Genomic DNA, 20920 nt, shown 5'->3' with positions numbered 1-20920 from the left:
TAGAAAGTATATTTAACAAATTTGAATGCCTACCATGAAATAGGTGCCAGAGTAAAGTGGAGAAGGGACAAATACGGACCCTACCCTCAGAGCTAACATAGAGACACTATTATTAATATTTAAACTATATTCATAAAAAAATCAGTAAGACTATATTCATTAAGAAGGCAAAAATATGCTTGCCTTGTGGCACAGTGCCTGGCAAGGTAAATGTGCCCTTTGGAGGATTTCTCATAACCCATGCCTCTTGAGGTTCCTTAAAACCTAAGAAGTCTACCAGTTTTTAACTGAAGAGGTTATCTTTTCTAATTAGGTTTCACACTGTTCAAACACGTTTTTGTTTTCAACTATTAGCCCTTTTTTATTGTCTCAAATGAGACTGCTCTGTAGAAAATAATCATCATGTACATGAATGCTTCCAAAAATCTTTAAATGAAAAAAATCACCAGGTATAGAGGGAGTTTCCAAGATAACCTCTTCAGTAATTACTTCCTCTTTCATTCATTAGTCATCTTTGCAGTCAAAACTGCTGGTGAAAAGTCAGAAATTATTCATTTTTACCAGTGAAGTTTGCAGGTGGCTCAGTGGGAGAGAAACTGCCTGCAATCAGGAGAACAGGGTTTGATCCCTGGGTCGGGAAGATCCCCTGAAGAAGGAAATGACAACGCACTCCAGTATTCTTGCCTGGGAAATCCCATGGACAGAGGAGCCTGGTGGGCTGCAGTCCATGGAGTCACAAAAGGGCCAGACGTGACTTACTCACTTAACAGCAGCAACAGTGTTATTCAGTTCAGTTCCGTTCAGTCGCTCAGTCGTGTCTGACTCTTTGCAACCCCATGAATAGCAGCACGCCAGGCCTCCTTGTCCATCACCAACTCCCAGAGTTTACCCAAACTCATGTCCATCAAGTCAGTGATGCCATCTAGCCATGTCATCCTCTGTCATCCCCTTCTCCTCCTGCCCCCAATCCTTCCAGCATCAGTGTCTTTTCCAGTGAGTCAACTCTTCACATGAGGTGGCCAAAGTATTGGAGTTTGAGCTTCAGCATTAGTCCTTCCGATGAACACCCAGGACTGATCTTTAGGATGGACTGGTTGTATCTCCTTGCAGTCCAAGGGACTCTCAAGAGTCTTCTCCAACACCACAGTTCAAAAGCAGGCTATCATAAACAATTTTCTGTTGTTGTTCAGGTCTTACACAGCATTAGGTAGTTAATCAAGGGTTAAAAGTTAAGTAATCATAAGACATGGTCACTTACATAGACCACAGTGTTTCTTGTATAGTACATTCTTATTATTTTAAAATGATGATACACAGAACTGAAAATATTCTTAGGAATATTTTCTTAATGAGCTTCTTACGAGCAGCTCTTTAATTCAAGAATCACATTAAAAAGGGCTTCTTTGTCTTCGTATGTGGCAGATGTAAATTTCTCTAATTTACTCTGTATAAATTGTTTTCTTCCCCTTTGAGAAACAATGAAAAGGTGAATCAGAACTGGGAAAGTGAATTTTACTGCAAATAGTGCCATGATCTTAAAGGAAGAAGCAATTCATGTCTCATCTTCCTAGACAATACTTAAAGAATTGAGAGTCCACTGCCACATCTTTGAAGCCTTAAGAGTATTTAAAACCTTAGGACTGATGATTCTAGCTCTAATAGTAGGGCTCAGCAACATTTGTAGGTTCCGCTGTTAAGTCATCAATGTGAATAAATTGAGGGAAAAAAAAACATGTACAGGAAGGTGAATCGGAGGGCATTTGGTGAAATGCCAAAACATTTAGGGCTTCCCTGGTAGCTCAGCTGGTAAAGAATCCTACAACGCAGGAGACCCTGGCTTGATTCCTGGGTTGGGAAAATCCCTTGGAGAAGGGAGTGTGTACCCACTCCAGTATTCTGGCCCGGAGAATCCCAAAGCATTTACTCTCTAGGAAAGAGGCAATGATACCATAATTTTATTTTTCTCTGTCAGTGTTATAAATGTTAATCCATCCCAAGAAAACAGATGTGAAGGGCATCACATGAATTTCTCAGATGAGTTCCTGCATAATGATTAACTTATTTAATCTGCTCAAAATATCCCAGATTATTCAAAGGTTCACAAAATTGAATGCCTTCAGGAACTAGACAAGGAAAACTAAATATGGTAAGAACTCAAGGATTCGAAATAAATTTTATTTTTAATATTCTGGCCAAGATAAATGTATGTGCAAGTTGAACTAGCCTCATTCATTAATTAATAACATCAAGACTACCTTTTTTAAAATATTTTAATTTATTGAAGACTTTTAAAAGTTTTTTTTTTTTTTACAAAATTTTAGGTGAAATCTGAATTTCATAATCAAGTGTAAATCAAATGTATCCTCTTCAGGTTTTAATCTGTTTTCCTAGTTAAAAGGAAGAGTGAAAAGAGGTTTGAAACACTTCCCCATTCACTTCTTTTCCATGTCACTGATGTGCAACTGGTTAATGTTCTGAGAGAGAGAGATGGACTTTGAATTCCCATGAGATGTTTCTAATAAAGCTTGACATTCCAGGTTTATGACCCAGGGCTTATAATTAATAATAGGGAAAATTATTTGTGAACAGAATGAAGTCATTAGAGGCTAGTTCTGACATCTACCTGCTTTATAATCTTTTATATATAAATTACCTTCTCAAGGCACCATCCTTATCTGTTATAGGAGGATAATGATAATTTCAGCCTTATAGTTTTGAGAATTAAATGTGTCAGTACTTGTATTTAGCATAAAGTCTGGCACTAGTAAATGTTGAGTAAATATCAACTACACAAGTGACTTTAGAAATTTTAAGGTTAGCTTTTTTTGACTATCTCAGCAGCCATCTATTCACTATAACATTGTTTAGTGGCCTCAGTTCATGAAAGTTAAATCTTCAAAAATACCACTTACTTGAGGATTAGGATCAGGTGCTAATTCTGCCAGAACCTGTGTCAAGTGGCAAGACTACAAAACTGAACATGATACATAAGAGCTTAGACTACAAGGAGCTTGAATAGGAGTGCTATAAACTAATAAGTGAATAAACATAGTCCATGATAAATACAAGGCGCTATGAGAGGTGTGCAGAGGCTTTGGTAGTTGCGGCTTTGGTTCTCTAGAGCACAGGCTCAGTTGTGGCACACAAGCTGAGTTGCTCCGTGGAATATGGGATCTTCCCAGATCAGGGATTGAACCGATGTTTCCTGCATTGGCAGGTGAATTTTTTACCACTGAGCCACCAGGGAAGCTTCTAGGTCAGTAAAGTTTGGGGTTTTAGATTTGAATGAACATATTAATAAAAGTTCTAGGATTCATTTTCTGTAATAGAGTTTATATGATTTTTACTTCTATATTTTTGTCTTTATTTTGATGTGGTGAAAAGTCAATCTTTGGAAATAATTGAAAAAGATTTTTTAATTAGAATGTCCTATCCTTGCTAGATTAGGTATAATAAATTTTCACTTTTTCTGGTTCTCTGTTACTTAATTTTTGTCTATTATTTGATACATACAGTATTTGATATTTGAAAGGTAAACTAAATTTCATGTTTCCCAGATAGTGAGCCAGTTTCCTAATACCTTATAGTGTTGATTGGTTTGGCTTCTTAAAATTCTCTAACACTCTGTATAATAGGCTCCAGTTTCATTTACCTCATTAGAACTGATTCAAATGTATTCTTTTTAATGGCTGAGTAGACACAGATGTATAGAACAGTCTTTTGCACTCTGTGGGAGAAGGAGAGGGTGGGATGATTTGGGAGAATGACATTGAAACATGTATAATATCATATATGAAATGAATCGCCAGTGCAGGTTCGATGCATGATACTGGATGCTTGGGGCTGGTGCACTGAGAACACCCAGAGAGATGGTACGGGGAGGGAGGAGGATTAATCTGTGGCAGATTCATGTTGATGTATGGCAAAATCAATACACTATTGTAAAGTAACCTCCAATTAAAATAAATAAATTTATATTTAAAAAATGAACATAAATTCTCTAACATATCTGTATGGTCTTATATTAATAAGCATATTAGTTGGTTATGGACTTACATGTTTTGCTGTCTATTATGTCCAGTTTTTCTCATTGTTTCCTATGAATTTCTATAGCTTATTTTTATTTGTTTTTCTAGATAAACTTTAGATACATTTTGTCATTTTCCACAAACAAATACTAGTTTTGGTTGGAATTCTATAAACCTACACATTTACTGGTACTTTCATAATGTTTACAGAGAATTAAAATTACTTAAAGGGCTACTTTAAGTCATTGGAAAAGACTCTGATGCTGGAAGGGATTGGGGGTAGGAGGAGAAGGGGACGACAAAGGATGAGATGTCTGGATGGCATCACTGGCTCGATGGATGTGAGTCTGAGTGAACTCCGGGAGTTGGTGATGGGACAGGGAGGCCTGGCGTGCTGTGATTCATGGGGTCGCAAAGAGTCGGACACGACTGAGCGACTGAACTGAACTGAAAGGGCTACTTACTGAACTGCAGTGATCCATGATTATAACACATGGATAAAGTTTACAAAAATCCTTTTTACATAAAAGTATTGTTTCATATTCAAACAATATGAAAGCATCCTAACTTTTTCCCTGTCAGACCAATATTGGTTAATAATAATTTGTTGGTATTGTTTACAGTGAAGTCACTCAGGATCTTTTTAAAGTCTATTCTCCTACTATACCTTAAGTTTTCAAATTCTTTTATTTTCTACTTTTTTTATAATGAGACATATTACATTTGCATATGATTTTTATAATTCCTTAGATTGTAAGTAAAAGCAAAATTGTTCTCTTTGTCATATATAAAATTCTTCATTACATATTAACATTTTTAGTAAATTATTGCTGTATAGTAATCTTGGGAAATACTTAATATTATAATAAGTTTAGGTCGTATTTAGATTATATTTTACCGTAGTATAAAATTGATTAATCTCATACATTCAACTTGGGGACACTGGCATAAAACATTAATATTTTCTTTCTTATTTTCCCTACTTTTCTAATTGACAGTTATGCGGTTGACCAAACCTACTTTATTCACCAATATTCCAGTAACATGTGAAGAGAAAGACTTACCTGGTATGACACATGCTTTATTCTTCTTGTACCTAGGAAAGAGTTGTATTACCTTGGGGATAAGCCTAGCCTTGCCAATCTTACACTGACTCTTTGCTGTATCCTTCTTTGCTTGTTTTTGTACATGTAAATATGGCCATTTGAGCAGTAAGTCTCACTCATAATCTATAAATCAAGATACTATTGATATCCCATGGCAACAGAGACTTTTAGTTTTAGTAACAACACATTCCTTATAATAATGTTATTAAAATTTTGTTTATCCTCACATGCTCCATCAATGTATGTTAGCATTCCCTTTATTTAAAATTATTGGAGCTTCTATATTTTATATCTCATGACCTACATTTTCCTTTGTCCCTAAAGTGTTCATTTTCTGTAGAAACAGAATTTTTTGGTGTACATTGTTGTAATGAAGATTAGAAATTAGATTTTTTTAATATAATTTTTGCTGTGAGATTATTTTTTTTTAATCTCTCAAAACTATTTCTTCACATAAATAAAAGTTACTTACAAGGTCAATGTTAGAATTTGATGTTTTTCTCTTTCTGCAGGAGATCTCTTTAACCAACTTATGAGAGATGATCCTTCAACTGTAAATGGTGCAGAAATTTTAATGTTGGGAGAAATGTTGACCTTACCACAGAATTTTGGGTAAGAATCGTATGCTCACGTTTGAAACACAATAGCACTCTGAAGCCATAACAAATCATGTTTTCAAAAGATAACTATAGGGTGGAAAAACGCTCATGATACATTTAAGTGGTTGGAAACAAAAGTTTAACAGAAATTATACTATTTGATTCTGGTGGTTTTTGTTTTTGTTTTTAATAAATGCATACCAAAGTATTAATAGTGGTTCCTAGGGTGGTAGAATTTTAACTTTCTTCTTTGGTGGTTGTGGTTTAGTTGCTAAGTCATGTCTAATTCTTTGTGCTCCTCAGGAGCCTGGAGCCACAGTCCATGGGGTCACAAAGAATTATTTTCCAGGCAAAATATTGGAGTGGGTTGCCATTTCCTTCTCCAGGATATCTTCCTTACCCAGGGATCGAGTCTACATCGCCCACATTGCAGGCAGATTCTTTACCAACTGAGCCAGCAGACAAGCCTATGGATCTTTTAAAATGCCTGTGTATTCCTTTCATTTTAAAGGATTCAGTCTCAGTGTCTTTCAGAATCAGCTCTTTTCTTCACCTTCACAGCCCTTTACCAACATAAGTTATTGGACTTGTCAGCTTATTAGGAACTCTAAATGTTTTATTCCTTCTCTTGCTCTTAGTTATTCTCTTATTCTAGGTTATTACTGAGGTGAAAGCCCTTGGTTCCACTCTGTTTGCAACCAAGATAATTTTTAAAGGTTTGTAGAATGTGGTCATTGATTAGTGTCTTGAGAGCTTAGAAATATATCCATGTAAAAAATGTTCATCTGAAAATATTTTTATATAAACCTACATACATCTATATGTTAATATGTATTATATATAGTATATACTGAGGCTTCCCTGGTAGCTCAGCTGGTAAAGAATCTGCCTGCAATGCAGGAGACCCCTGTTCAATTCCTGGGTCGGGAAAATCCGCTGGAGAAGGGCTAGGCTATCCACTCCAGTACTCTTAGGCTTCCCTTGTGGCTCAGCTGGTAAAGAATCCACCTGCAATGTGGGAGACCTGGGTTTGATCCCTGGATTGGAAAGAACCCCTGGAGAAGGGAACAACTACCCACTCCAGTATTCTGGCCTGGAGAATTCCATGGACTGTATAGGCCATGGGGTCGCAAAGAGTCGGACATGACTGAGCCACTACTAGTCATTTTAATTAGAATAAGTTAGAAAAATAAAATAAATTGGTAAAAATACTCTGAGATCAATAACTTGATCCCTTCTAGATTCAGTGCATAAGTTATTTCAAATATTGCCTTTTGTAGCCTTCTTATTAACAAATCTTAAGATTTTTAACATCGATCTGATTTCACTGACTTATTTTTAGGAGAGCTGTTAGTTTTGGCAGTAGTTGAGGGTCAAGTTATATAGCATGCTTTATAGATTAAATCATATTTTGAATTGCACTAGATAATGAGTGAACAGCCTAGTGTAAACAAAGAAATATTGAAATAGTATTTCACCTGAGTTACGAAGCCACTCTGCCTTGACAAGGCTGTATTCCATGAAGGGATTACTATCCTTGAGTAACTTCTCCATTTGATATTCTCAGTGGTGCAAAAATAGAATATTTGTGATAAAACTTGAATGGGTTTCTGTCTAACAATTTATTTTATTTCACAGGAATATATTTTTGGGAGAGACCTTTTCCAGTTATATCAGCGTCCATAATGATAGCAATCAAGTTGTAAAAGATATATTGGTTAAAGTAAGTGGCATTCTTTTTGAGGATTTTTTTTTTTACTTTTTAATTTTTATTCTTAATGTTTTGAGACTTCATTAAAATATGTTTAATACTGACTTTTAAATTATTATTAGCAAGCATTAATTGAACACCCTAAGTTATAAGATATGCTTTGCATAGAATCATTGTTCCTTATCCTCAAAGTTTGTGATAGCTTGGATGAGAAAATATACCAAAGGTAAATAGCACTTAAATTTCTGTTAATGATTTATGATTAACGTAATAAAGTTTGAATTTCAGAGGAGAGATCATCACTGGGGATTGCATCATTCAGGAAGGGCTGTTGAGGGAGAGGGAACACAAGGTCTTGAAAGTGCAGGGTTTAGAAGAAAAGATGAAAGAGGGGCATGGTGATTGGAAGCAGAAACATAGGAATATGTAATGTGTTCTTGTAGCAGTGAACAGAATTCACTTAGTAAGAGCAAGTAAGGTTGTACAGATAGGTAGTAACCATACAGTAAGTGAGCATCTTAAAAGCCAGACTAAGGCTGAGGTTATTTTAAGACAGTGTGCAATCAGTGGAGACTTTTGAGCAGAGGTTCGTGTTGGAAGGCTAACATGAAAGCATTCTATGGGATGGCTTGTAGGAAATAAGCCAGTTAGAAGATTCTTACAGTTTTGAGAGATCAAGAGATAGGATATGCTAGCTCAGTTAAACACCTTGGATATATTCACAAAGAGAAAGAGCTTGAAAAAGAAAAAAATTCATTGTCAAATCTGTATTCACATGGCATTTATAATAGCAAATGAGACAATACTAATAAATATCCCACTTTGAAGTCCTTGCATTAAGAAATATTAGGTTAGAATTTACTGCAGAGCGGGTTCACCAATACTGAAGTGAGAGCGCGAGTTGGGGAGCGGTTTGGCTGAGGAGTTCGGGGTTCTGCCACTTGCTGAGGCTGGGGGTGAGTCGATATCCCGGACCAGGAGAGACTGCAGTGGGTGCCCCGAGGGGCTGCCTCTCAAGAGGGCTGTCACCTCCACAGGCCAGAAAGGGGAGCCCGGGTACCTTCCAGAGCGTGAGACCCAGCGCCCCTCTCCCGCTGACCGCAGGCTTTCGTCCCCGCCATGGCTGAGCTAATCCAGAAGCAGCAGCAGGGGGAAGTGGAGAAATATCAACAGCTGCAGAAGGACTTGAGTAAATCCATGTCAGGGAGGCAGAAACTAGAGGCACAACTAACAGAAAATATCGTGAAGGAGGAACTGGCCCTGCTGGATGGGTCCTACGTGGTGGTTAAATTTCTGGGGCCCGTGTTGGTCAAACAGGAGCTGGGGGAAGCTCGGGCCACAGTGGGGAAAAGGCTGGACTACATCACAGCTGAGATTAAGCGGTATGAATCCCAGCTCCGAGACCTAGAGCAGCAGTTAGAACGACAGAGGGAGACCCTGGCTCAGCTGCAGCAGGAGTTTCAGCGGGCGCAGGCGGCAAGGGCAGGGGCTCCTGGGGAAGCCTGACCCTGTCCTGGGGGGTGGGGGAGGGGAGGGATGCGGCAGCTCTAGGGTCTATACTGTAGCTAATAAAATGTGAAAATGCCAAAATAATAATAATAATAATAATTTACTGCAGAAAGCTTGTTAACTGATTTCTTTTTTTTAAATAAAATCTTTTTAAAAGTTTTAGTTCTTACAGACAAAACCACTGGCACTCCCCATGACTTAATGTGATCTTTTCTTTCTCTGTGTTTTTCTTGACATTTGCTTTGAAGTTTTATCATAATTTCATTGATTTCATTATTTGACAAACATTTATTAATTGCCTACTGTGTGCCAGGCTCTGTGTTATAGTGGTGAAGAAGAGAAGACATCTCTTTTTAAATCCTGCTCACCCAAAAACCAATTTGGAGCATGAAACCTACCCTGTAGTTGTATTCCGCTTCCTCAAGCCAGCCATCCATTCCTCCTTTACTCTGTATTATCTTCCCAAAACATTTAAATTCCATAGGAACAGAGATTTTGGTCTCTCTTGTTCACTGCTTTGTCTCTAATTCCTGGAAAAATCATGGTGGTAATTAGGAAATAAGTGTTAAGTGCAGCAGTTATAACATGAAAAAGGAAAAAGGTATAAGTGTTTAGCTATATATATAATACATACTGTAGTTATGATTAATGTTTAACAGATAATACATAGGGAAACAAACTGGACAGAAAGCCCATGGGTTTGACTGTTTGCTTTTCTTCCCCTCCTCCTTCTCTAATGTCTAAAATGTTAAAGAATTTTGAATTTTAGTTTCATTACTTATTAGTTGTGTAACCTATGGGGAGTTGTTCTTTCTGTGTTCTTTCACTTGTATGTAAAACAGGGATGGTACAATTACCTGCTTCAGAATTTATTCAGTCACTAAGTCGTGTCCCACTATTTGCGACCCATGGACTGCAGGATGCCAGACTTCCTCTTGGAATTTGCTCAAACTCATGTCCATTGATTCAGTGATGGGATCCATACATCTCATTCTCTGTCGCCACCTTCTCCTCCTGCCCGCGATCTTTCCCAGCATCAGGGTCTTTTCCATTGAGTCAGCTCTTTGCATCAGGTGGCCAAAGTGTTGGTGCTTCAGCTTCAACCATCAGTTCTTCCTAAATGAATATTCAGGGTTCATTTCCTTAAGGATTGATTGGTTTGATCGTGCTGTCCAAGGGACTCTCAAGAGTCTTCTCCAGTGCCACAGCTTGAAAGCATCAATTCTTCTGCATTCAGCCTTCTTCATGGTCCAACTCTCACATTTGTACATGACTACTAGAAAAACCATAACTTTGACTGTACAGACCTTTGTCGACAAAGTGATGTCTCTGCTTTTTTAATACTCTTTTCTAGGTTTGTCATAGCTTTTCTTCCAAGAAGTAAGCATCTTTTTAATTTCATGGCTACAGTCAACATCTGCAGTGATTTTGGAGCCCAAGAAAATAAAATCTGCAGCTGTTTCCACTTTTTCCCCATCTATTTGCCATGAAGTAATGGAACCAGATGCCATGATCTTAGTTTTTAGAATGTTGAGTTTTAAGCCAGCTTTTTCACTCTCTTCTTTCACTTTAAGCAAGAGGCTCTTTAGTTTCTCTTCACTTTCTGCCATTAGGGTGGTATCATCTGCATATCTCATGTTGTTGATATTTCTCACAGCAATCTTGATTCCAGCTTGTGATTGCTCTAGCCTGGCATTTCACATGATGTACTCTGCATATAAGTTAAATAAACAGAGTGACAATATACACCCTCGATGTACTCCTTTCCCAATTTTGAACCAGTCTGTTGTTCCATGTCTGGTTCTAACTGTTGCTTCTTGACATGCATACATATTTCTCAGGAGGCAGATCAGGTGATCTGGTATTCCCATCTCTTTAAGAATTTTCCACAGTTTGTTGTGATCCACACGTTCAAAGGCTTTACTGTAGTCAGTGAAGCAGAAGTAAATTTTTTTCTGGAATTCCCTTGCTTTTTCTGTGTCCAACGGATGTTGGCAATTTGATCTCTGTTTCCTCTGCCATTTCTAAATCCAGCTTGTACATCTGAAAGGTCTCAGTTCACGTACTGTTGAAGCTTATAGCAGGCATCAAATGAATAATGTGCTTAGAACAGGGTCTTGCACATGGTAGGGGCCCAATAAATGTGAGCTACTACTACTGTTTAGTAACTGAATATAATAACAAAAGAGAGGGCACTAATAAATATCCCACTTTGTAGTGCCTGCATTAAGAATGTTAGGTTAGAATTTACTGCTAAAAACTTAACTGAATTTTTTTAAACAAAATCTTTTTAAAAGTCTTAGCTCTTACAGACAAAACCACTTCCACTCCCTGTGACTTAATGTGATCTTTGCTTTATTTGTATTTTTCTTGACATTTGCCTTGAAGTTTTCTCATAATTTCATTATTTGACAAACATTTATTAATTACTTACTGTATGCCAGGCACCATGTTATAGCAGCGAAGAAGAGAGAACAAGAGGTTCCTACCTCAATAGACCTTACATTTTTGGTAGGGGAGATGGAAAGAAACAGGGGACAGAAAATCATAAGGTAATTATAGATGGTAATAAATGTTACAAAAGAAATTAACAGGGAATGTGGTAGAAAGTAACTTAGTGGGGGCAGGTTGCTGAGTTAGAGAAACTGGTTCTTTCTTGCTGCTGCTGCTGCTGCTAAGTCGCTTCAGTCGTGTCTGACTCTGTGTGACCCCATAGACGGCAGCCCACCAGGCTCCCCCGTCCCTGGGATTCTCCAGACAAGAACACTGAAATGGGTTGCCATTTCCTTCTTTCTTAGTTGATGACTTTAATGTTGATCTCTACTTCTGCAAATCAGTTGGTTTCTGACTTCTAATGTTTCGAATGATTGTTTACCTTTTAGTGCTATATTCTAACACATGTGTACACATCTGTATATATTTCTGTAATATCTATCTGTATATATATAAATTTTAAAACCATAGGTTCATATGGATGCCCTAAATTCCAGTCCAGTACCAAAGGTTTCATTGTAGCCTTCTCACTTTTCTTATTTGTACTTTTTTGTCTCCAAAGGTCAGAAACCTGTCTCTTGCTACCCATAATGTATATATTTTTTGTTTAATCCTGGTATACACATAGAAGTTTTAGAATTGCTAATCTGTACCCTTGCCAAAAAGCAGATGTTCAAGAGTAAAACATTTGTATGCCATTCTTTTTGTTTTTAGCTATTGTTTGCCAAGCTTAAATTGGTTCTTACTTTTCCTTTTACTCTTGGTATGGTTGTGTTCATTTGCAGTAGAGTTAGATTCATTTGATGCTGTATGGATTCCATTTTGGATTCCTCCTACTTCATGGCTGATTTTATTTATTTTCAGGTGTGCACTGGTATGAACCATTACTCTTTTCTAAGCATCAGAGAAACGTGACATCAATACAGAGTGATGTGTACAGAGAAGTGTCGCTCTCCTTTCATCCCTACTGCCTTGTTCCTGTTCCCCTGTTCCCTCTGCCCATACTCACCCACAGCCTGGAGGAAACCAAGTTCACTTGTATGTATTCTCTCTTTCTTTCAAGGCTGATCTTCAGACAAGTTCTCAGCGTTTGAATCTTTCAGCCTCTAACGCTGCAGTGGCTGAACTTAAACCCGATTGTTGTATTGATGATGTCATACACCATGAAGTAAAGGAAATTGGAACACACATGTAAGAATTAATTTTACTACATCTCAAAGGCTTTTACTTATGAAAGGCTTTATTTGAATTTTTTGCTTTATTTCCACTCATTATCAAGCCTGAAAAATTACTTCAGAAGGAGTTTTATGTGCCATGTTTACATGTTTGCCAGAAACAGACTTTAAACAAAATATTTATTGTGTAAGGGAAAAAAAATGTTCATTTATCTCTAGTTTTATTTTTGCATCTGCAGTCTGACTGAAAAATAAAAATCCATGCTGCAAACCTTTAAAACCCAGGTGGTACTCTAAAAATACTTTTAGAGTATGTTTATTCTTTTGAAATGCTAACAACTGATGTTAATCACATTTATTTTTAAATTCACAGCTTTTCAGTTCTGGGTTTAACTATATAAATACACTCTATCCTGAGAGTTCAAAAGTAGAGACCCAAAATAAAGCAAACTATGAGAGGAAAAAGAAATGTCAAATTCTGTATCCCTGGCCTGTGTGGGTATTTGAATGTGAATGCTCTGTTTTTCTTTGAGAGGCAAAAATGAACATTTCAGAGCCATCTAAAGTAATTTTAGATTTCTCTGTCTGCCTTACCACTCCCACGTGTAGTTGATTCTCAGAGTCCTATTCTTGTTAATTATCTCTCAGTAGCCTCTCTTCATCTCTTCTTATATCACCGTTTCAACTGTTTCTCTTTCTTGTCTTGAAGAAGTACATATAATATTATCTATCATTTAATTCATTTTAGTGACAAGCTCTGTTTAGGCACTTTTTAATGTATATTCTGGGCTTCCTTGGTGGCTCACACCACAAAGAGTCTGCCTGCAATGCAGGAGACCCAGGTTCAATTCCTGGGTCTGAAAGATCCTCTGGAGAAGAGAGTGACAACTCACTCCAGTTTGCTTGCCTAGAGAATCCTATGAACAGAGGAGGCAATCCATGGGATCGCATAAAGTTGGACATGACTGAGCAACTAACACTAGTATATATTCTGTGGTTGGTATAAGCTTTGGTGTCAGATTTTCTGGAATTCAAATGTTAGCTCAATCATTTATTTAACTATGTGATCTTGAATAAGTCACCTAATACTTCAGTGATCTCCCATTCAGTTCAGTTCAGTTCAGTCGCTCAGTCGTGTCTGACTCCCTGCGACCCCATGAATCGCAGCACACCAGGCCTCCCCGTCCATCACCAACTCCCGGCGTTCACTCAAACTCACGTCCATCAAGTTGGTGATGCCATCCAACCATCTCATCCTCTGTTGTCCCCTTTTCTTCCTGCCCCCAAACTCTCAGCATCAGGGTCTTTTCCAATGAGTCAGCTCTTCCCATGAGGTGGCCAAAGTACTGGAGTTTCAGCTTTAACATCAGTCCTTCCAAAGAAATCCCAGGGCTGATCTCCTTCAGAATGGACTGGTCGCATCTCCTTGCAGTCCAAGAGAGTCTCAAGAGTCTTCTCCAACACGACAGTTCAAAAGCATCAATTCTTCGGCACTCAGCCTTCTTCACAGTCCAACTATCACATCCATACATGACCACTGGAAAAACCATAGCCTTGACTAGACGGACTTTTGTTGGCAAAGTAATGTCTCTGTTTTTCAATACGCTATCTAGGTTTACCCTTAGGAAATTCTGACTTCATATAGGTTTTGCAGAGCTCTCCATGCCTATTCCTTACCAAATACTCTAGTTCCACCTTTCATCATACTTCGCTCCCACTTTACACTGCGGTTATATTGGACTCTTTTACCTCTGAATTCCTCCACAACTTGAAATGTATTCTTCTCTTATAAAGGAATGCCTGTGTCATTTTGTTTAGTTTAATTCTACTTCTTCAAATATTTTTCTATGTCTTTTGTACTTGAAACTCACCGAGTGCCTGCTGTTCCCATTAAAGAATGAATTCCACAAAATTGGCTGTATCCTCAGAATTTAGCAGAGAAATAGTGGTCAACGTTAGTTGAAGTTGAGTTTACTGAAATAATAAATGTGTAAAATCCCCATTTTACAGAAAATGAGACTCTTGTAGAATTAAATAGCTGGCAAATAATGGCATGGAGCTCAAATCTGGCTTCAAAATCTGTACTTTGTGTCCAACTGTGAGCACTAGGAGAGCAAGTATTGAGTTTTGATCAACTCTAAATCCCTAGCACCTAATTTAGAACTAGGTACAAATATAAAAAAGAAATTAAATTACCTATAATGTCACCACCTAGCATAACCACTATTAAAATAATGGTATACTTCAGTCTTCTTATGTGTATATATAACAGATATGTATAAATAAATTAAATAATATTTTGTAAAATTTTGATAAAATTACCCATGGCTTTATCGTTTTTAATGCACCAAGAACATTTTCCCACTTGAGTCAGTATTCTTTGAAAAGATTCTTAAAATGATTTTGTCTACACACTTGGACCATGTACTGTAATTTGTTTACTCTGATATTAAACTTTCCACTTGTTCACTGTTATAAATAACACAGTGATGAACACCTTAATATTTCCTATGATAGATTACTTGAAATGGGTTTACTGTAGGAGCATATATGCATTTTTAAGACTCCTTTCCTGAAGGATTGTTTTCTCAATTTTTATAACCAGTAGCAGTATAAAGAGTGTCAGTTTCTCTAAACCCTCAAAAACCCTGTTATTTCTTGGAAAGAATTTTTGCCAGATCCTAAGATGGGGAAAAATCTTACCTCATTATTATAATTTGTAATTTGTTTCTTCGACTACTTGTAAGGGTAAACATTCACATTTCACATTTTTGTTAGTAAATCATGGTACTGTGATTTATATATATATATAATTTTCTCCTATTTTGAGTGAGATATTAATGTTATACCTACAAAGCTTGATATTGTTAGAAGCCTTTTATCCCAATATGTTGTCCTTTTTTAAATTTTGTTTTAGTGTCTTTGATTTATCCAGTTTGTAAATTTGTAGAGGTCATCCTTTCCATTGGATTTATATTAAAAAGCCTTTCCTCATCTTGGAATTTTTTTAAAAATTTGTATTTTCTTCTAGTTTAATGTGAACTTATTTTTAATATTCAACTGTTTAGTTATCCTGGTATTTATTTTGGATCATGTTTCACTTTTTGAAGAAAAAAGTTTCTGACTTCCGTCTTTAAAAATGGTGTATCTTATTTTACTAATCATAGCTTTCTTGTTCATGGAATTATATCTATATCTACTGAAACTTTTTTTCCTGCCCTAGGCTCATTTGACTACATTTTCACATCATTGGTATATTTTCCAAATTTGTTGATAGAGTTGAAATGTAGATTAAGTATTAAAAAACAAAACTGAAAATGATTCAGAAATCATTAAGACATCTTTCTGTTTCAGCTTGGTGTGTGCAGTGAGTTACACGACTCAGGGTGGAGAAAAAATGTATTTTAGAAAATTCTTCAAGTTTCAGGTATTAAATCTGATGGTGGTAAATTGTGTTTAGGTGCCTTCCCCCTGCCACCCTGCCCCCAGGAAATTACAGCTATTTATCTGCAGTAAAAACAGACTCCAAATAAAGCAAATGCCCTAATATTTTTTTAATTTGTCATGTTACTAGCAATCTAAAGTCAGACTAAAGTAAGTTAAATAAAAACAGAGAAATTATCATTGGCAGTATAATATTTTTATTCAAAAAAAAATTGTTTGGTTTTCATGCCTTAACAAAACATGCAAGAATCCAGAAGATGGATAAAATGACTGTAAAGTCCAGACAAAATAAGTGTAAATAATATCAGATTTATAAAGAAATATTTAAATGAAGGATTATTGATTTGGGTTAAGTGCACCAAGCTTCCTTCAGAGAAATCAGGAGTCACTAAAATTGCAGTTAGAAGTTTTTATTAATACAGAGATTTCAAAGTCCATAATCAAAGAATAGTTTAAAACCACTGTTTTTAACACCTCTATGTGTATGGATAGGGAAATGAGATGACCATATAGTAGATCATGCTATGACACTATGTATATTTATGTAGATCTAGATATGACACTATATATATTTTTTACTCCTCTGTATGTGGAAGAAAAAGTACTATCAATAGGAAGAAAAAGATTGCTATTGCTTTGTTGTTATTGCTTTTGTTATCACTCACCTGTAAGATTTTACATGCCTTTTAAAAGAAAATAAAAGGTTTGATTGCTTATGTTGATAAATATACTTTGTGAAATATATAGAGAAAAATACACAAGCATATATGTGTTCAGTTTAGCAAAATACTGTGAAGTGTAAATCCATATAACTCATGTAATTGTCACCCAGTCAAGAAATTATGGTAGCTTTTTTTAAAATGCCTTTGGGATTGTTTTTGTTTTTATTTTTACAAGAATATTGCATACCCATTTGAAAAGTCTATTACAATTAAAATTGGAAAATGCCTTTGACAAGCTTAAACCCAAGATTTAAAACAAATAAGCAAAATAAATGGCCAAATGATAATAATCTTCTTTGATTGGTATGCTTTATTCAACTAGGTTCTCAAACCATTGGATGTGAAAACCAAATTTTACAATGCAGAGGTAAGTGTTGAGCACCTAATGGGATTTCATGTTCAACATTAAGATCTTATCTGACTAAAATTCTCATGTATTATATTTCTTTTCATATCAGAGTAAATTGCTGATATGACTACAAATTACTTGTGAAAAATGAGCATAAAGTTAAATCACAAGTGATTAATTTCACTGCAGATCTCTTTTAATCTGCTGTTTTCAATTTACATGGAATCAATATGCCTTGCTTTTTATTCTCATTAACTTTGAGGCTTTCACCTCCTTTCATTAAATGATGACCCTGTGCTTCCATTGAATAGTTGTTGTTCCTGTCTAAAAACATTAGCAATCTGTTAAATATTTATAAATGTGGTTGTAATATTGTAAAAATTGAAGCAGTAGATCTAAACCTGCAAAAAATATTTAATATTTATATAGAAGAATATTAAGTAGAACTCAATACATTAAATTCTTTGTCCTGAAAAGTCAGTGTGAGATTGCTTAGTTTAGTGAATGATTTTAACTTCTCCATAGGAGAAACAAATTTGGCAAAAATATAGAAAGGAGTAACTTCTAGAATAGAAGATTGTCTTCTGTTCTAACAAAAGATATAGAATAGAATTTGTCATAAGGAAAGGGTTTTACTGCTTGAATTTCTTTTACAAAATTCTGTTTTATCCTGGTACCTAGAATTCCAGAAAAAACAGATTTCCTAATGGGCCTCTTACCCCCGAAAAATCATGTTTCAGATCATTTTGAAATGCAGATTATGTCTGTTACTCCAAAACCAGGTGATAAGAAATTTGTAGTCACATGTCAAATTTGACAATATTATTTTTACCATCAGCATCTTAGAGTTTTTATTCACTATGAAGTTTGTGCTACAACTGGGCATACTAAAACATCTAAGATAAGGAACCTAACCTTGAAGTAAAAACCTATCAGGAGAAAAGAAAAAAGTGCATAAAATAAAGTTACTAGTATAGTATATAGTGAGACTAGAGAGACTGGTACAAAAAAATGTGCTACAGGAACTCTGGGAATGAGATTCTGGAGTAGTCTAAGAAAGCTTCATGGTAAAGAAAGAGAACTCCTCAGAGTCTAGAAGGAATAGGTGCCGGAAGTGTAGTGTCAGAGCAGTGAAGGCATTCCAAGCAGAGGTGCAAGGGGAACATCGAGTATGTAGTGAAGAGTATACATACCACTATTTGATGGGAGGACTCAGTCTCATCAAGGAGATTACTAGATATTTAAAGAGTTGATGTTTCTTTGTGTGGAGGGACAGGAGAATTGGGATAATACATATTTGTTCTCCCTTTATTTGTTATTAGTAATATATGTACTTAAATAGTCTTAATTTATTATTTTGCTGGGAAAGATTTCATTAATAGTATGAGAGGAGACTGGTAGTTATTCTATTAGAAAAAATAGTTTGGAAAATTAAAAACAAATATGTAGGTGAGTCTTTTTTTCCTGTAATTGACTCCTAGGAAAGCACATACTAAATTACTCTTAAGTTTTCTTTCTTGAAATATGGTGGTACATGAGGGTACTTGTCTAGTTTTATCACACCAATATTAAGGGTGAATTGCAAATTTTTTTAAATTGCTAATAATTCCATAAATAACATAAAAGTAACATACTCCCCAAGAAGAAAGGAAGAAACCCACAATTTTACCACAGCAAAAAGTAATTGGTTCTTCATTAACCAGTTTTCTCTTTCAGTCTTTACTCATTTATATATAATATTCTGTTCTTATAGTCATAGTAACAATTTTGCTTTTTCAATTAACATTAAATATAGACATAATCTTTAATGTAGACTTTGCCAACAAACTTCAGCTAAAAAATTTTCATAAAATTCGAAACTTTTGAAAGAGACATTTCTTTAAAAATGAGGAGTGAGCAAATAGCATTTAGGATCTTTCTAACATATTTGGTGCTACCTATTAGGCAAACTAATACTGTCCTGCCTGTGGCATAAAGCAGATTCTATTAACCCCAACTAGGAAATTTGGGAGTTAGTTAAGCACACTAGTTTCAATAGTTTATTACACTATTCCATAGACCTTACCTGACAACTATTGTTAGCCCCACATTTGTTGCAAACATGTTTTTTTATGCTGCATCTAAAAATACTGTGTGAATCACCAAAAGGAAAACAAGTTTAATAAAGCTTTGCTAGGAGAAAAAAAATGACATAAGAAGCTAGGCTTCAAACCTTTTGGTCACCTGCTGAGCACAGTGTTCTGTGCCAGGTACTGAAGAGAAATAAATGTAAACTGAACATCTTCCCTATCCTCATAGCACTTAGATTTAGTGGAGGAGACATAACAGTGCTTCCCTGGTGGCTCAGACGGTAGAGTCTGCCTGCAGTGCGGGAGGCCCAGGTTCATCACCTGGGTGGGGAAGATCCTCTGGAGAAGGAAATGGCAACCCATTCCAGTATTCTTGCCTGGAAAATCTCATGGATAGAGGAGCCTGGTGGGCTACAATCCATGGGATCACAAAGAGTCAGACATGACTGAAGTGACTTAGTGGTTGATATGACTTGATATCACAGTGTAAGCACTCCCACCCACCCTGATCATGAAGTGTACTTTTACTCTGGGAACATAGGTGAAAAATGATTTCCAGCTTGATGTTTGATGAAAGAGCCGACGCCTGTGGGAAATAATTAGCTTTAGCTGCTGCTGCTGCTAAGTCGCTTCAGTCGTGTCCAACTCTGTGCGACCCCATAGACAGCAGCCCACCAGGCTTGCCCGTCCCTGGGACTCTCCAGGCAAGAACACTGGAGTGGGTTGCCATTTCCTTCTCCAATGCAGGAAAGTGAAAAGTGCGAGTGAGGTCGCTCAGTCATGTCTGACTTTTAGCAACCCCATGGACTGCAGCCTACCAGGCTCCTCCGCCCATGGAATTTTCCAAGCAAGAGTACTGGAGTAGGGTGCCATCGCCTTCTCCAACTTTAGCTATATATATATATATATATATATATATATATATATATATGAAAAGAAGACAAACTGTGAAATCTGTTAACTTTCAGTTGTTTGAAGTGGTCTAGTTCAGCATTCCCTGAACTGTAAGATCCCATTATTAGATAAATTTAGAAGAAGCTATACAGTATCTGTCCTGAATGTGGCAGATATTTGTATACCCATACTAAGTAATCTATGAAGAATTACAAAGTGGTAAGAATTTAAAGAATTAGAAAGGCATGGGATATGCCTCTCCTCCTGAAAATATGCCCTTGAATATTTGCTCCTGTTTAAGTATTCACCTGCAGTCTTCTCTATTCATTTAGCCTTAGCAGTTTCACCTTTTTAGAAAAATGATTTGTCATATTTCTTTGTGTTACTTTCTGTTTATGTCCTTGTTTTACTAATGCTGTCTTGTTTAGTAAATTAAAAAATGCAGAAATGCATTTTATTTTAAAGTTATTCTTTTCCTTTAACATTTAATCTGATTTTTCTAATTTTTCTTTTTATTTTTCCATTAGAGTGACCTCAGTTCTGTGGTAATTTGATTTTTTATTATAAATTTATATGCTTTTCTTACTTACCACTTTTTGACTTTGCCTAATTAATCTCTCCATACAAAACATAGTGGAAAAACAAAGTTAGTTGTGAATATACTTATGTGACTTTGAAAATATGTATATAATTTGTACTTTTTATATTATATTGTCTTATTATATGAGAAAATATACATCAAAGATTAAATTGTCATATTGAAACAATTCTTATTTTAGTGTGTTTTCTGTAGATATTTTTTAAAAGAGGCCTTGTTAGCC

General features: G+C 36.0%; 1 protein-coding gene and 1 pseudogene across 5 annotated transcripts in view; both read left to right on the top strand.

Annotated features, from left to right (window-relative positions):
- Positions 1–20920, top strand: part of TRAPPC13 (trafficking protein particle complex 13) — a 36101-nt gene that overhangs the window by 5859 nt on the left and 9322 nt on the right. For 2 of the 4 annotated variants that reach the window (XM_005694630.3, XM_005694631.3), the window contains exons 2-8: positions 5027–5095; positions 5647–5746; positions 7372–7456; positions 12510–12637; positions 15976–16048; positions 17110–17154; positions 20627–20644. In XM_005694630.3, the coding sequence (XP_005694687.1) occupies positions 5027–5095; positions 5647–5746; positions 7372–7456; positions 12510–12637; positions 15976–16048; positions 17110–17154; positions 20627–20644 (518 nt within the window). The remainder of the gene's footprint in view (positions 1–5026; positions 5096–5646; positions 5747–7371; positions 7457–12509; positions 12638–15975; positions 16049–17109; positions 17155–20626; positions 20645–20920) is intronic. The other 2 variants (XM_005694632.3, XM_005694633.3) reach the window with 1 other exon arrangement.
- On the top strand, positions 8353–9027 carry LOC102170267 (annotated as a pseudogene). Its single transcript, XR_001919783.1, has 2 exons — positions 8353–8400; positions 8482–9027. The product of XR_001919783.1 is annotated as a prefoldin subunit 6 pseudogene (transcript).

This window comes from Capra hircus, chromosome 20, assembly GCF_001704415.2.
Source record: "Capra hircus breed San Clemente chromosome 20, ASM170441v1, whole genome shotgun sequence".
NCBI classification, from domain to species: domain Eukaryota; kingdom Metazoa; phylum Chordata; class Mammalia; order Artiodactyla; family Bovidae; genus Capra; species Capra hircus.
The sequence above is the reverse complement of the archived record's forward strand: the minus strand, read 5'-3'. Positions and strand labels throughout refer to the sequence as shown.